This window comes from Rhincodon typus, chromosome 6, assembly GCF_021869965.1.
Source record: "Rhincodon typus isolate 14 chromosome 6, sRhiTyp1.1, whole genome shotgun sequence".
NCBI classification, from domain to species: Eukaryota; Metazoa; Chordata; class Chondrichthyes; order Orectolobiformes; family Rhincodontidae; genus Rhincodon; species Rhincodon typus.
In genome coordinates, this window is record NC_063337.1 from 20,725,363 (window position 1) to 20,739,064 (window position 13,702).

Genomic DNA, 13,702 nt, shown 5'->3' on the forward strand with positions numbered 1-13,702 from the left:
CACCTTGTTGTCTCGGATTCTCCAGCATCTGCAGTTCCTACTATCTCCCATTACAAGGATCCCATTTTACATCAGCTTCATTAAACTGATGGATCACTGCATACAATCTGAGATTGTCCAAAATACTCAAATAAAATGTAATAGTTTGCAAGGCCTGAAAATTGATGACAGAACTCTTTGCTCAAGTAGATTTGAAAACAAGTGGCAAAACAGGACTGAATATTAAATGGAGAAACCAGCAAGCTTTAGGACAAAAATGATGACTTCAGCACTGATTTTTAAAATTCATTCATTGGATGACAGTGTTGTTGGCTGTCTATCCCCAACTATCCTTGAAAAGTGCCCTTGAAGTTTCTATAAGAAAGTCAGACTTTATTGAAAAAATGTAAAGATTCAGTGCTTGTGCAGTGAATACATAATTTAGAAAATTATATTTATATCCCATCTGACATAAGTAATGGATTTCTCTGTGGTTTTCTTGATATGTTTATGGCTCAAGATTATTGCTGCCAATGGTTGAATAGTTGAAGCCCGTCTGCAAAAATATTTTAAGCTTGGCAAAGCAATTTGCTTTCTATCAATTTGGGCATGGCAGCGTTGTAATTACATAACTGCAGCAGTATTGCAGAGAATACGGACTGGATTTTCCTGACCCGGTGGACATTGGGGTTTCAAGCAGGAGAGCTGGGAAAATAGAGTAGAGTTGCTGTCTCTGGAGGCAGCTTCTCGGCTCGGGAAGGGAAGGGATCCAGCAACCTGCTCTAGTGAAGCAAGAAATTACGCCAATCAAGGGTCCAAATAGGGCTGTTTTCCAACAGAAATAGGATCTTCCCAACCTCTCAGTGTATCCCCCCACCACTCCTATAGTTTGCAATTCCTTTAGGAAGCAGGTTCCCAGCTAGTGGCTCCCTATCTCAGTACAGCCACTGCCAAGACATAAGCTAGTCATGTGGAAGATTTCCTTCTCTGCACCACCAGCCTTACCTGCTGTAAGCCTCTTCAGTTTAACAAAGCTGAGGCATTGGATTAGCTAGCGTAGTTTCCTATCTGTCTCTGCAGTGTTTATCTCTCTTTATGAATATCTTCCATGTATATCTTTCCAGATATAGCAGGCAATAATAGATCTGTACAGAAGCCCAGGTCATCCTTTTGCTTCTTACTTAAAAGCAATTCAGTTTCTATCCAATGGTTTTGATTTTTTCACCGTTCAATTTATGTACTTCTATAAATCCTACCCTGTACATTCCACTTTTACATGTTTAATATGAACTGAAACAAGCATTTGCAAATTACACAGTGCAAACTGCTGAGCCTCCAGTGAGGTTGCTAGAAGCATAATAAAAGTTTGCCTGGCTGATCAGATCACACAATCATTGAATAGTGACAGTATGTGTGGAGACCATTCAGCCCACTGTGCCTTTGCTGCTTCTCTGCAAGAGCAGTCCAGATTCTTTAAAGTACAACTGGGTGAGTAGCTGTTCAAAGCCAAGAGTTGAAATTACAGAAAGAGACAGAGACACAAAGTTGTACGTTTTATCCAGACTTGTATTTAGATTGAACTCAAATAGCATGGAGTTTCTCAATTCTTACCAAAAGAACTGCGGATGCTGTAAATCAGGAACAAAAAAACAGAAGTTGCTGGAAAAGCTCAGCAGGTCTGGCAGCATCTGTGAAGAAAAAAAAATCAGAGATAACGTTTTGCGTCCAGTGACCCTTCCTCAGGCCCTTCTGAGGAAGGCTCACTGGACCCAAAACATTAACTCTGATTTTTTCTACACGTGTTGCCAGACCTGCTGAGCTTTTCCAGCAACTTCTGTTTTTGTTTTCAATTCTTACCTCTTGCTGATCTTTCGGGCATTTTATCAAGACACTTCCCAGCAGAGATTTACGATCCACAGGCTCATTACAGGACGTTTCGATTGAATCAGAGTCCTTTGATGCAGGTACGACTTGCTCATCGATTAAATTCTGCTTCTGCTCAGGAATTTGAGCAACACGGAATCTGTTCAAGAAATGTTGATAATTCAGAAAATGTGTTATTGTGAAATATGAACCAATGTCCAGTACTACTTTAATTCGGGATTAGGCTAGGATTCTATTCATCAAACATCCAAATGACCTAAACAAGTGCGATGTCCTAATTTATTTATTATACAGGAAGTTTTATTTGTGGTATATAGAGGATGTTTCCTGCAAACAAACACAGAATGACCTAATTCCAGTCAGAAGCTGAAAGCCTCATCATCTAAATAAAAGCAAAATACTGTGGAGGCTGGAAATCTAAAATAAAAATAGAAAATGCTGGAGAAATTCAGCAGATCAGACAGCAGCTGGAAATAGATTGCTGTTTCTTCAGTGTCGCTTGGTCAAAGTCCAGTTACTCCGAACGGCAATGTGAGTCAATCTAAATGAAATGGACTGCAGCAGTTCTACAAGGCAGCTCACCATCACCTTCTAGGGATGGACAATAACAACCGAATTTTAAAGAAAACAGTAGCACTGGTGGGAGCAATGGCCACTAGCGGAAACTGCGGTCAGGTGATGACAGACCAGAATTTTCCAAGTGTTCAAAGGCCATTGAAGAGTGAGTGTCCAAGATACCATGGGCAATCTGGGTAAGGAAGGTTACACCTTCAGGGTCCAATGGGCAAACCTGCTGGGTTGGCCACTTAATATGGGGGTCTCAGGTTACAGGTTGAGTGCCTGCCTTAATTGTCCACTTAAGTGCCTCAATTGGCCCATTGGTTGCCAAATGTCATTCCCACCACTGGTACAATTGCAATGGGGATAGCAGCAGACAAGAGTGCCCACTGGATTTAATGTGATCACTGTTGGAGAATGTAAAATTCAACCCATAAAATGGGAAATTCCCTGATCTGTGAAATATTAGCCTGACTATTTTCCACAATAAAAATACGACTTGCATTGGATCTCCACGCTGAGGGTGAGTAATTATTTTTTGAGCTGTGATGATGCCTTTTGAGGAAGGTGATTAAATTGAGATAATTTTTTATAAACTTGTATATGTGTATAGGGAGGAAGAAAGATTAATTAATTTGTCTAGAATCAAAAAAAAGTACATCTAAATATACAGATGTCTTCCATATTCTGTACTGATTAAACTTCAAGTATCTTGCTGACATTGGAATGAAATGTTAAATTAACTAACTTCAGATAGACAGTAGTTGTAGTTCCACCTGCCGTATCCTGGTTGGCACACTAGTTTTGTGTGTGTGTGTGTGTTGTGTGTATGTGTTTTGTGTGCGTGTGTGCACGTGTGTGTGTGTGTGTGTAGACAATGGCTGTGATTAAATAACCCGTCAATGCTCATTGCCTGCATTCACACAAAACTGATTGTACTTGAGTGATGCACAAGGAGGGGCTGACGCCTGTGAACACATACCACAACTAGAAACAGTTACTTCAGGAGAGAAAGGAGTCAACTGGCAAGGGAAGAGGTGAAGAAATAGGATAAATCTAATTAATAGTACCTAACAAACCCAAGAGACGCTTCTGAATGATTATCAGAGTTGTGTAGAGCATTAACACTAGCACAGACTAGTGTGGCCAAGTGGCCTGTTTCTGTGCTGTAAGATTCAGGTCCACATGATTGACACATAACACACCAACTATACTTGCACTGTGACATAACGTTCAATTGAAAAATCTTCATGCTGGAGAGAAATCACAGATTTTCTCCAAAACCAAAGCAATCAGAAAATAATGTTCACTGCAATAAGCTGCTTACCTGCCGATAGATAAGATGGTGATTTCACCAGGCCTACTATTCCGCGTTCCCACCCTGACAGGTTTTGAGGCATTCCGGACCGTCGGATTCATCAGAAGCTCCGGCCACTTCTTTTGACTGCAGCGGGTACAGCTGGATCCCAGCAGGGTTGCTGAGGTCTGCACAGTGTGAACGTGGTGGTGTTTGCAGAGCTTGGGAAAGGTTAACAATGGAGCAAACCTGGGGACAGAGTTATGAGGAGGAGAAAACCATTAGTTGTACCAGTAAATTCTAAACACTGGGGTAGGTAGACTGGGGTCATATTGGGGCTATAGAAGAGACTTGTTGAATCAATCCTGACTGATAATGACCATTGTACCAAAAGAACATTAATTTTATATGGATCCGTATATGTGTAAATGTGAAATGTTTGTATGCTAATGCATTCATTTGCTCCTCTGATGTATCTGGGCCAATTTCAACCTAACTTGGTGGGTTGATATTTTTGGATTGAGGGGCATGTTAATGTTGACATTTAACAGTTGGGGGTGGGTGGTCTTTGTTTTCTGGCTGGGGATCCCACAACCCTCCTCCTGTGTCCCTGCTGACAATACAATGTGATCCAATTTGATACTCAGACACACACTATCCAACTTTAACCATAGGATCGAAGAAGGGATAAAAGGTTACCAGCAGTAGGTGGGAATGTAAATGAGATCAGATCAGCCATGATATTATTGGATGATGGAGTAGGCTCGAGGGGCTGAATGGCCTACTTCCGCTCCTGATTTATACGTGCATATGATTTTACATCATGTACCAAGACTTCCTTCCATATTTAATTTGCTTTCTCCTCATATTGAATTTACTGCATTGCATGTTACGACCTGGTAAGGAAAAGTTACAGGCAGCACACAGCAACCAGGAGATGATAATTGATTAATTGATTGATTGACTGATTTATTGTTTTCACTGTATCTTGGTACATGTGACAAGTGTTGTTTTGCATGCTATACAGGCAGATCTTACCATACAAAGTGCATCAGGGTAGTAGAACAGAGTGCAGAATACAGTGTTATAGCCACAGAGAAGGTGCAGAGAGAGAGATCAATATTAACATTTGAGAGGTCCATTCAAAAGTCTGATGAAGAGGCTAGAGCAAGAAGGCAAGAGTCTGACAGAAAGCAACAGACTGTAATTGCAATCAGTAAGAAACCCAAGGTTTCTGATCCTCAATATAATGGAGTCAGATGTGAAATTAGCAGTAGGTCAGAGGTATGCAAATATTGTGGTGCAACAATGTGGACAAAAAAGAGACACCTTAAATATTATGCGCAAATGATACAGTACAATTGTCATCTTCCATTGTGCCATCTGAGTCACTATATCTTCTCATGGGAACATGAACAAAATCAAAACTTTTTTTTTGAAAAACATCAGAAAATAAAGCAGCAGAGCAGGATTGCCAAGAAATCTCTACTTTGGCTCAAGAAGGAAGAATTTCTGATCTAGTCATTGAGTAGTTAATGTTACAAAACAAGAGAAAGACTGAGAAAGCAGACAGTGACAATGAAAATGTACAGAGTGATACTCCAGATGTTTTTTTTAACACTGGTAAACTATTCAGAATATTAATAAACATTGAGGAAATAGGTAAATGTGGATATAGATGCTGAGGATTGAGAGAGTGGCACTGAGAGTGCAGAAAATGATTTGAAATCATATAGCAAAGGCTGTAAATTTAATCCAACTACTAACAAGACAAATTGAAAGTAAACTCATGGTGACTTTGTTTTGGTCAAATAATGTTTTTGAATATAATAATTGTGAATATATTTGTATTTCATATTTGCAGGATTAAAATTAATAATTAAAAGAATTGTATGGAAGAAGGCAAATGAATTGAACAAAATCAACTGAATACAAAGAACAAAGAAAATTACAGCACAGGAACAGGCCCTTCGGCCCTCCAAGCCTGCGCCAATCCAGATCCTCTATCTAAACCTGTCGCCTATTTTCCAAGGATCTGTATCCCTCTGCTCCCTGCCCATTCATGTATCTGTCTAGATACATCTTAAATGACGCTATCGTGCCCGCCTCTACCACCTCCGCTGGCAACGCATTCCAGGCACCCACCACCCTCTGCGTAAAGAACTTTCCACGCATATCTCCCTTAAACATTTCCCCTCTCACCTTGAAATCATGACCCCTAGTAATTGAGTCCCCCACTCTGGGAAAAAGCTTCTTGCTATCCACCCTGTCTATACCTCTCATGATTTTGTAGACCTCAATCAGGTCCCTCCTCAACCTCCGTCTTTCTAATGTAAATAATCCTAATCTACTCAACCTCTCTTCATAGCTAGCACCCTCCAAACCAGGCAACATCCTGGTGAACCTCCTCTATACCCTCTCCAAAGCATCCATATCCTTTTGGTAATGTGGCGACCAGAACTGTACGCAGTATTCCAAATGTGGTCGAACCAAAGTCCTATACAACTGTAACATGACCTGCCAACTCTTGTACTCAATACCCCGTCCGATGAATGAAAGCATGCCGTATGCCTTCTTGACCACTCTATCGTTGCCACCTTCAGGGTACAATGGATCTGAACACCAAGATCTCTCTGTGTATCAATTTTCCCCAGGGCTTTTCCATTTACCACATAGTTCGCTCTTGAATTGGATCTTCCAAAATGCATCACCTCGCATTTGCCTGGATTGAACTCCATCTGCCATTTCTCCGCCCAACTCTCCAATCTATCTATATTCTGCTGCATTCTCTGACAGTCCCCTTCACTATCTGCTACTCCACCAATCTTAGTGTCATCTGCAAACTTGCTAATCAGACCATCTATACCTTCCTCCAGATCATTTATGTATATCACAAACAACAGTGGTCCCAACACAGATCCCTGTGGAACACCACTGGTCACGTTCTCCATTTTGAGAAACTCCCTTCCACTACAACTCTCTCTCTCCTGTTGCCCAGCCAGTTCTCTATCCATCTAGCTAGTACACCCTGGACCCCATGCGACTTCACTTTCTCCATCAGCCTACCATGGGGAACCTTATCAAACGCCTTACTGAAGTCCATGTATATGACATCTACAGCCCTTCCCTTACCTATCAACTTTGTCACTTCCTCAAAGAATTCTATCAAGTTGGTAAGACATGACCTTCCCTGCACAAAACCATGCTGCCTATCACTAATAGGCCCATTTTCTTCCAAATGTAAATAGATCCTATCCCTCAGTATCTTCTCCAGCAGCTTCCCCACCACTGACATCAGGCTCACCGGTCTATAATTACCTGGATTATCCTTGCTACCCTTCTTAAACAAGGGGACAACATTAGCAATTCTCCAGTCCTCCGGGACTTCACCCGTGCTCAAGGATGCTGCAAAGGTATCTGTTAAGGCCCCAGCTATTTCCTCTCTCACTTCCCTCAGTAACCTGGGATAGATCCCATCTGGACCTGGGGACTTGTCCACCCAAATGCCTTCTAGAATACCCAACACTTCCCCCCTCCTTATGCTGACTTGACCTAGAGTAATCAAACATCTATCCCTAACCTCAACATCCGTCATGTCTCTCTCCTCAGTGAATACCAACGCAAAGTACTCATTAAGAATCTCACTCATTTTCTCTGACTCCTCGCATAACTTCCCTCCTTTGTCCTTGAGTGGGCCAACCCTTTCTCTAGTTATCCTCTTGCTCCTTATGTGTGAATAAAAGGCTTTGGGATTTTCCTTAACCCTGTTTGCTAAAGATACTTCATGACCCCTTTTAGCCCTCTTAATTACAATGAATGCTTCCAATAAATTACATCACAGAAACATTTTTGTGGTCTGGCATTCTTACCCCATTCAATCCAGGTGCCCACAAGGTAAAAATCTCAGATTAGCTCATAAGAACAATTCCTTTACCTTATAGTTTTAAGATCATATATTTAACTCGTACCCTTTAGTTCCTCAATACACTTGTCAATTACTAGCAACCAATTTAAGTTTATAGTGTATAAGCATTTCAGTATTTTCAACTTGATCATTGACAAAAAGGTGGTTACTACATAGGACATAAGAACTAGGAACAGGAATAGGCAATTCAGCCCCTCGAGCCTGCTCCACCATTTAATACAATCATTACTTGACCTCAACTTCATTTTCCTGCCAGCTGTCCATAACCTTTCAACCCATTACTAATTCAAAATCTTACTTTCTCATCAATTTACTCTATGTCCCAGCATCCACTGAACATTGGATGGTGGATTCCACCAATTCAGGATCCTTTGAGTGGAGTAATTTCTCCTCGTCTGTTTTAAATCTGCTACCCCTATCGAATCCTAAAACTATGACCTCTTGTTCTAGACTGTCCCACAAGACATTCTCTCTACGTCTATGATGTCAATCCCCTTTAGCATCCTATATACTTCATTTTGAACTCCTTTCTTTCTTCAAAACTCTGCATCAATAAGTTATCAATAAGTGCAGCAGACACAAGTGAAACCAAGGCTAGACCTTCAAATGACTGAATTCTGAATGGGGAAAAGACTCAGCAACATTCATGTCAATGATTCAGTACAAAAGGACCAGCCAAGAACAGAACAGTAATTTGCAGTAAGATTTCATTGAATAAATGAGGACAATGTCTCACCAGCAAGAACTGCTTTGAAATTAAATTTACGCCAAGAAATGTGATTAACAATTTCTTGTCTTTCTGCAGTCAGGAAATGACTGATTGATTACAAACCTACTAAGATCATACAATAGAATCCCTACAGTACAAGTAGAGGTCATTTGACCCATTGATTCTGCGCTGACCCTTCAAAGAGTATCCCACTGAGACCCACTCCCCCACCTGGTATTTACCCAGGCTAATCCACCTAGCCTACACACATCTCTGGATACTACAGGGCAATTTAGCATGGCCAATCCACCTAGCCTGCACATCTTTGGACTGTGGGAGGAAACCGGAGCACCCGGAGGAAACACACACAGACACGGGGAGAACGTGCAAACTTCACACAGTCACCCAAGGCTGGAATCAAACCCAGGTCTCTGGCACTGAGAGGCAGCAGTGCTAACCACTGAGCCACCCCAAAAAAGAGGGAGTAAAATAAAATAAAATCAGAGGGAAAAGACTTGAATGTGTACCTGGTAAATATTTGTAAGAGAGGGTGATCCCAGGTCAAGTGTTTGCTTGTTATTCATGAAATGGGTGTTGATTACATCGTCAAGTCAGTTGCTAAACAGTCACCTAACATCAACTGACCATCCATTTGGTTTTGTATTTTCAATTTTCAGATAAAGGGGGAGGCATTTAGATGGTGAACAACATGCTGTTATCAATGACCAAGAACAGGATTTCGGAGCTGAGTGATCAAACTGCTGAGGGAATTGTCTTTAAATTAATAGGATACCACTGAAAATTGCCACTGGAATCTTCAGACACAAAATCCCTACACACAGAAAATCCTTTAGTATATTGTTCAGAAAGGCCCAGCAACTAATGGTAATAATGGAAATAGAGTCCATCAATGCTTGCTCTACCTAAGTCAAGTGCATCTGCATCCAGTAATATATACAGGTGACTGGCTGCCAGCCATCAAATATAATTTTCCATTCTCCAAGTAACCCATACACTCGTGCTCTGTGCCAAGGTCACCAGAGACACGTGTACAGCAAACCATCCATCTCGTGGTTGTGACTGGGTGGGTGGTTACGTGTTTAATAATTCATCACCAAAAAGCTGCTACTGAATTTATAGACAACACCCTACTTGAAAGATGGGGTTTGATAGCAATCAATTAGTTCATGAAAAAGAAAATCAGGTGACTCAATTGCCTGGATGTAACATGTTGCAAACTCAAGCATGGTGGGTTTGGGGGGTGCACTGGGGATTGTGGTGAAGTTTACCTCCATTATGCTTTAAGTGCAGACTGAGCTAAAGTTTCACTGTGGCCTAACAGATGATTCTTTTTGTCTGTTTACACTGACTCCAAGGATTCCTGCTGAGAGTGTGATGGGATAGAATGATACAGTTCACAAGTAGGATGAGTGAGGGGAAGAGAGGGGTTATAGGTCATCATATTTGATCATCAGCCAGTTTCTTGGATCTAATGTGCACTGTTAACAAGGATCTGAAAATCGATTGGCCAATTAAAGGTGAGATAGCAGCTTTCTTTTCTGGCTAATTAAAGATTTAGACAGCACTATTTGTAGTGGATCCACAGTGGCCTCTTACTTTCCTACCAATCATTCGAAACACAAAGTCTACACTCCATCTAAAGTTTGGGTTTGAAAAGAGCATGGTTTGAAACACTGGAAGTTTCCATGCTCAAAAGTGGGCAGCATAAAATCAACATTGCAAAAAATACTATGAATGCTGCTTATCAAGAGAGGAAGAATTCTTGAATAAGGCATTCCAAGCCTGATGATTATTTAGGTAGATAACCACTTTAAATCATTTGGAAAACTATTCATTATTACAAGATGGGCACTAAGCACTTCAAATGGTTAATCTGTTATGAACGTGAAAAGAGTTTAGCTGCTTATGTTACTATTGACAATGTTTTTATTCACCAGAGCCACTCCTCATCGCTTTTGTTGACTGAAGCACACCAGGTGAAATTGTTCCGAGATCAGTGGAGTGCAGAAAATGTGGCAGTAAACTCGGACAGTTCAGACTCTGAGAAGGAAGTTATCCAGATGGTGCTGCTCTCGGCTAATACAGACCCAGGAAAATCTCCCTTCATTGCATAGCTCAATGCGGCAGCCAGGTCAACAAATATTGAGCAGAGAAAGGACCTTCCATAACAGGGTATAGAACACAAAGTCAAGCATAACTTGAGAAGAGTGGTTTCATTTCCGTTTCCAGTTCCATTTTGTTTTATAGAGCAGTTGAGAAGCAGCTCATTAAATGGCAGTGTCACCATGACAACACACGCCACGGTGCTTACACACACAAGCATTGAGGGACTGCAGTGATCACTTTCAATAAAAGATATTTCAATCAGTACAATAGTAAATTTCAGATCAGTTCATAGAAGCAGTTGACCTATGTGTTTTATAGAAATAAACTTTTTTCAAGGCCACGGATATTAGTGGTGGTAATCAAGAAACATTCTCATTTGAGGCAGCCTTTGAGAGCATCAAACATTGCCAGATCTGGTTAAACAGAGTGAGATACTCTGCAGAAATATCATTTAAAATGTCCATGGTGCTATTATTGTAAAATTGTAAACACGTGCTTGATTATGATTTTGGGAATACGACTGGAATTTGTTCCCAAAATCCCCTAAACAGACACCATTGCTGAACGTAGTGTTACACTGTTCAGTTGAGCCAATCCTCCAAGTGCTCGCAGGGATGTTTAATCATGACTACTCATTTACTCACTTTGTATCAGTCAGCACCACACACCAGAGGCTTTTACCCTATCAGACTAGGCCAGCTTTGAACCCAGAGGCAAAAGGGCAGTGTGTTAAATCATTCAATCCACAATAGCACTAAGGTCACACAACCACAAAAACAACTTCAGGCTGACAGGGAACAGAAGTAGGAAGTAAGTATCAACAGAGCCATTTCATCAAGGCTCTGCAACTCCAGCAAATTGTGACTCTGAAACAAAGTTTTCAACAACTCGAAGACTTACTGAAAAAAAACAAAAACATCACAGGCAACCGAAGGCATGGCTACCAGTGGCAGAGCAATTATGATTGGAAATGCACAAGAGGGCAGAATCAGAGGGTTGCACATACCTTAAAGAATTATTTATTGGAGGAGATAAAGCAGGTAGGGAGAAAAGGCAAGAGATATTCATTGCTTCCACGCAAACCTTTCATGGTGAAACACACTGATATAAAATCATAAGATTGTAAAATTTTGTAAATTCCGCATGTAAAATTAATAACTATGTGAAAGAAAAAGCTGTTTGACTGAGGGTGAAACCATCTTCCGCTGGTGTGAGGTGTTTTTTTGATTTCCCGCTGGCATTGGAAACAATGCACCTCAAGTGTGTTGACTGATTAATGGCCGGAGTGTGGGAGCGAGTCATGAGGTGAAATCTCCAGGAATAGATTTAAATCACAGTCAGCAAACGTTGACCCCAGATTTTAACATGCATGTGTGAAAAAAAAACTTACTTGTCTGCCACATTCTTGTTGGTGATCTCTGCCATGTTATCCTTGGTGATTCCTTCCTTCCTCTCGTACTCCCTTAACATCTCATCCAAGGCTGCAGCATTTTCTGTTATTCAGAGTAGAATGTAAAAAACTGATTGCATGTGATGTGCATTCCTACACTCTCCAATGCTGCTGACTGCAGAGGGAGATCTCTATGTGTTGTTTGCCAACTATAAAGACAGATGGCTTAGGCCCACAAATGAAAGTGATCTGCATCAGTATTTTATACCTCATTTAAAAATCATGCACAGTAATGAATAAGAGGAAAACTATCCTCTGAACCTTACTATAATATTTGAATTTGACATAATTAATCACAAATGACCAGTCTGAACTTGAATTTCTTGCATGCAATGGACAAAACCCCAACAACACATTGGGAGTTAAATTTTGCAATTAAAATGCAATCTTCCTCTGACTGCAATCTACAGCAATATCACATTACAGATCTGATCAGCTTCTCTGATCCGTATTTCTAAAATGTTTTTAGTTTGTGATACTGAGCAGGTGCCATCTTCACAAACACATTAATGATGTGACGGCACATCAAAACCAGGGGAAACTCTGAGCAAACAGGTTGCCCATCTTTATTTTCTGGATAAACAGGCAAAGGTTTCATTGTGCTCTGATGCTTTTCTCTTTATGGAAGTTAACACACTGCTGACTGCCAGTTTCACAGGGCTGGATTTCCTCATGGTCGTCGGGATCCTGACGTTTGAACCAAATTGCAGTCCCTAGCCTGCACCAGACCCAGGGCAGCCTCCTAATTGGGCATTCTCTGTCAGATCACAGGGTTGGCATCTCTGGAGCCTTGGCGACCCAACTGAGAGAAGTGGGCACTGCCAAAGTGGAGATCAAGGAATGGAGGGGCAGGCAGAAGCAAAATGTGATTAATTATCCAGAACGAGGAAGACAGGAGGAGTCATAGCGCACAAGGGTAAACCCACAAGGGGGTAAAATTGTTCGGGCTGGTCTTTCCTTGCTTAGATCCTAGTCAATGGGGCATGGAGCCTGTGATCTGGGGTGTCCTGCCCTGCCGTTGAGAGGCCATCTGCATTGAAGCCTTCTCCCTCGCCATTGGAACAATTGGCAGTTGGTGTTACATATTCTGAGAGATCCTGCCTTGTGACATTTAAAGGTATCAGAAAAAAAAGAAATCTTTATTCTCCTTCTCTGGACTCCAGGAAAAAGGGATTAACAACTATATATTAAGCACTTTTAACACAATGAATTGTCCCAAGGTACTTCATGGGATCATTATAAATCACAGTATGACCGAGAATGACAAGATCTAATGACAGATGACCAAAGGTTGCATGAACCAAGAGGAAAATAAGGTGAGGAGGTTCAGAGATGTAGTGAGGAAATTCTAGAGCTAGGGACCTAGGCAACTGAAGGTATAGAGTCATACAGCATGGAAACAGACCCTTCAGTCCAATCAGTCCATGCCGAGCCAAAGAATCATAGATTCATACCCATGTGGAAAAGCTGCCCTTCAGGTCCTTTTTAAATCTTGCTCTTCTCACCTTAAAAAAATGCCCCTAGTTTTGAACTCCCCCACCCTATGGCTACCAGTGGCAGAGCAATTATGATTGGAAATGCACTAGAAGGCAGAATTAGAGGAGTGCAAATAATTTGGAAGGTTATAGATAACAGGAAATAAAACAGGTAGGGAGTAAAGGCAAGAGATATTTACTGCATCCCTCCCAAACCTTTTATGGTGAAACCCACTGGTGTTAGCTGGTGAATTCACTAGTGTAATGATGGTGAATTCACTAGTGTAATGATGGTGAA

General features: G+C 41.2%; 1 protein-coding gene across 3 annotated transcripts in view; it reads right to left on the reverse strand.

Moving 5' to 3' along the window:
* relt (RELT TNF receptor) overlaps positions 1-13,702 on the reverse strand; it is a 128,362-nt gene that overhangs the window by 67,965 nt on the left and 46,695 nt on the right. For all 3 annotated transcript variants that reach the window (XM_048597635.1, XM_020510459.2, XM_020510458.2), the window contains 3 exons: positions 11,870-11,972; positions 3,749-3,967; positions 1,837-2,002 (listed from right to left, as the gene is read on the reverse strand). In XM_048597635.1, coding sequence (XP_048453592.1) covers positions 1,837-2,002; positions 3,749-3,967; positions 11,870-11,972 — 488 coding nt within the window. The remainder of the gene's footprint in view (positions 1-1,836; positions 2,003-3,748; positions 3,968-11,869; positions 11,973-13,702) is intronic.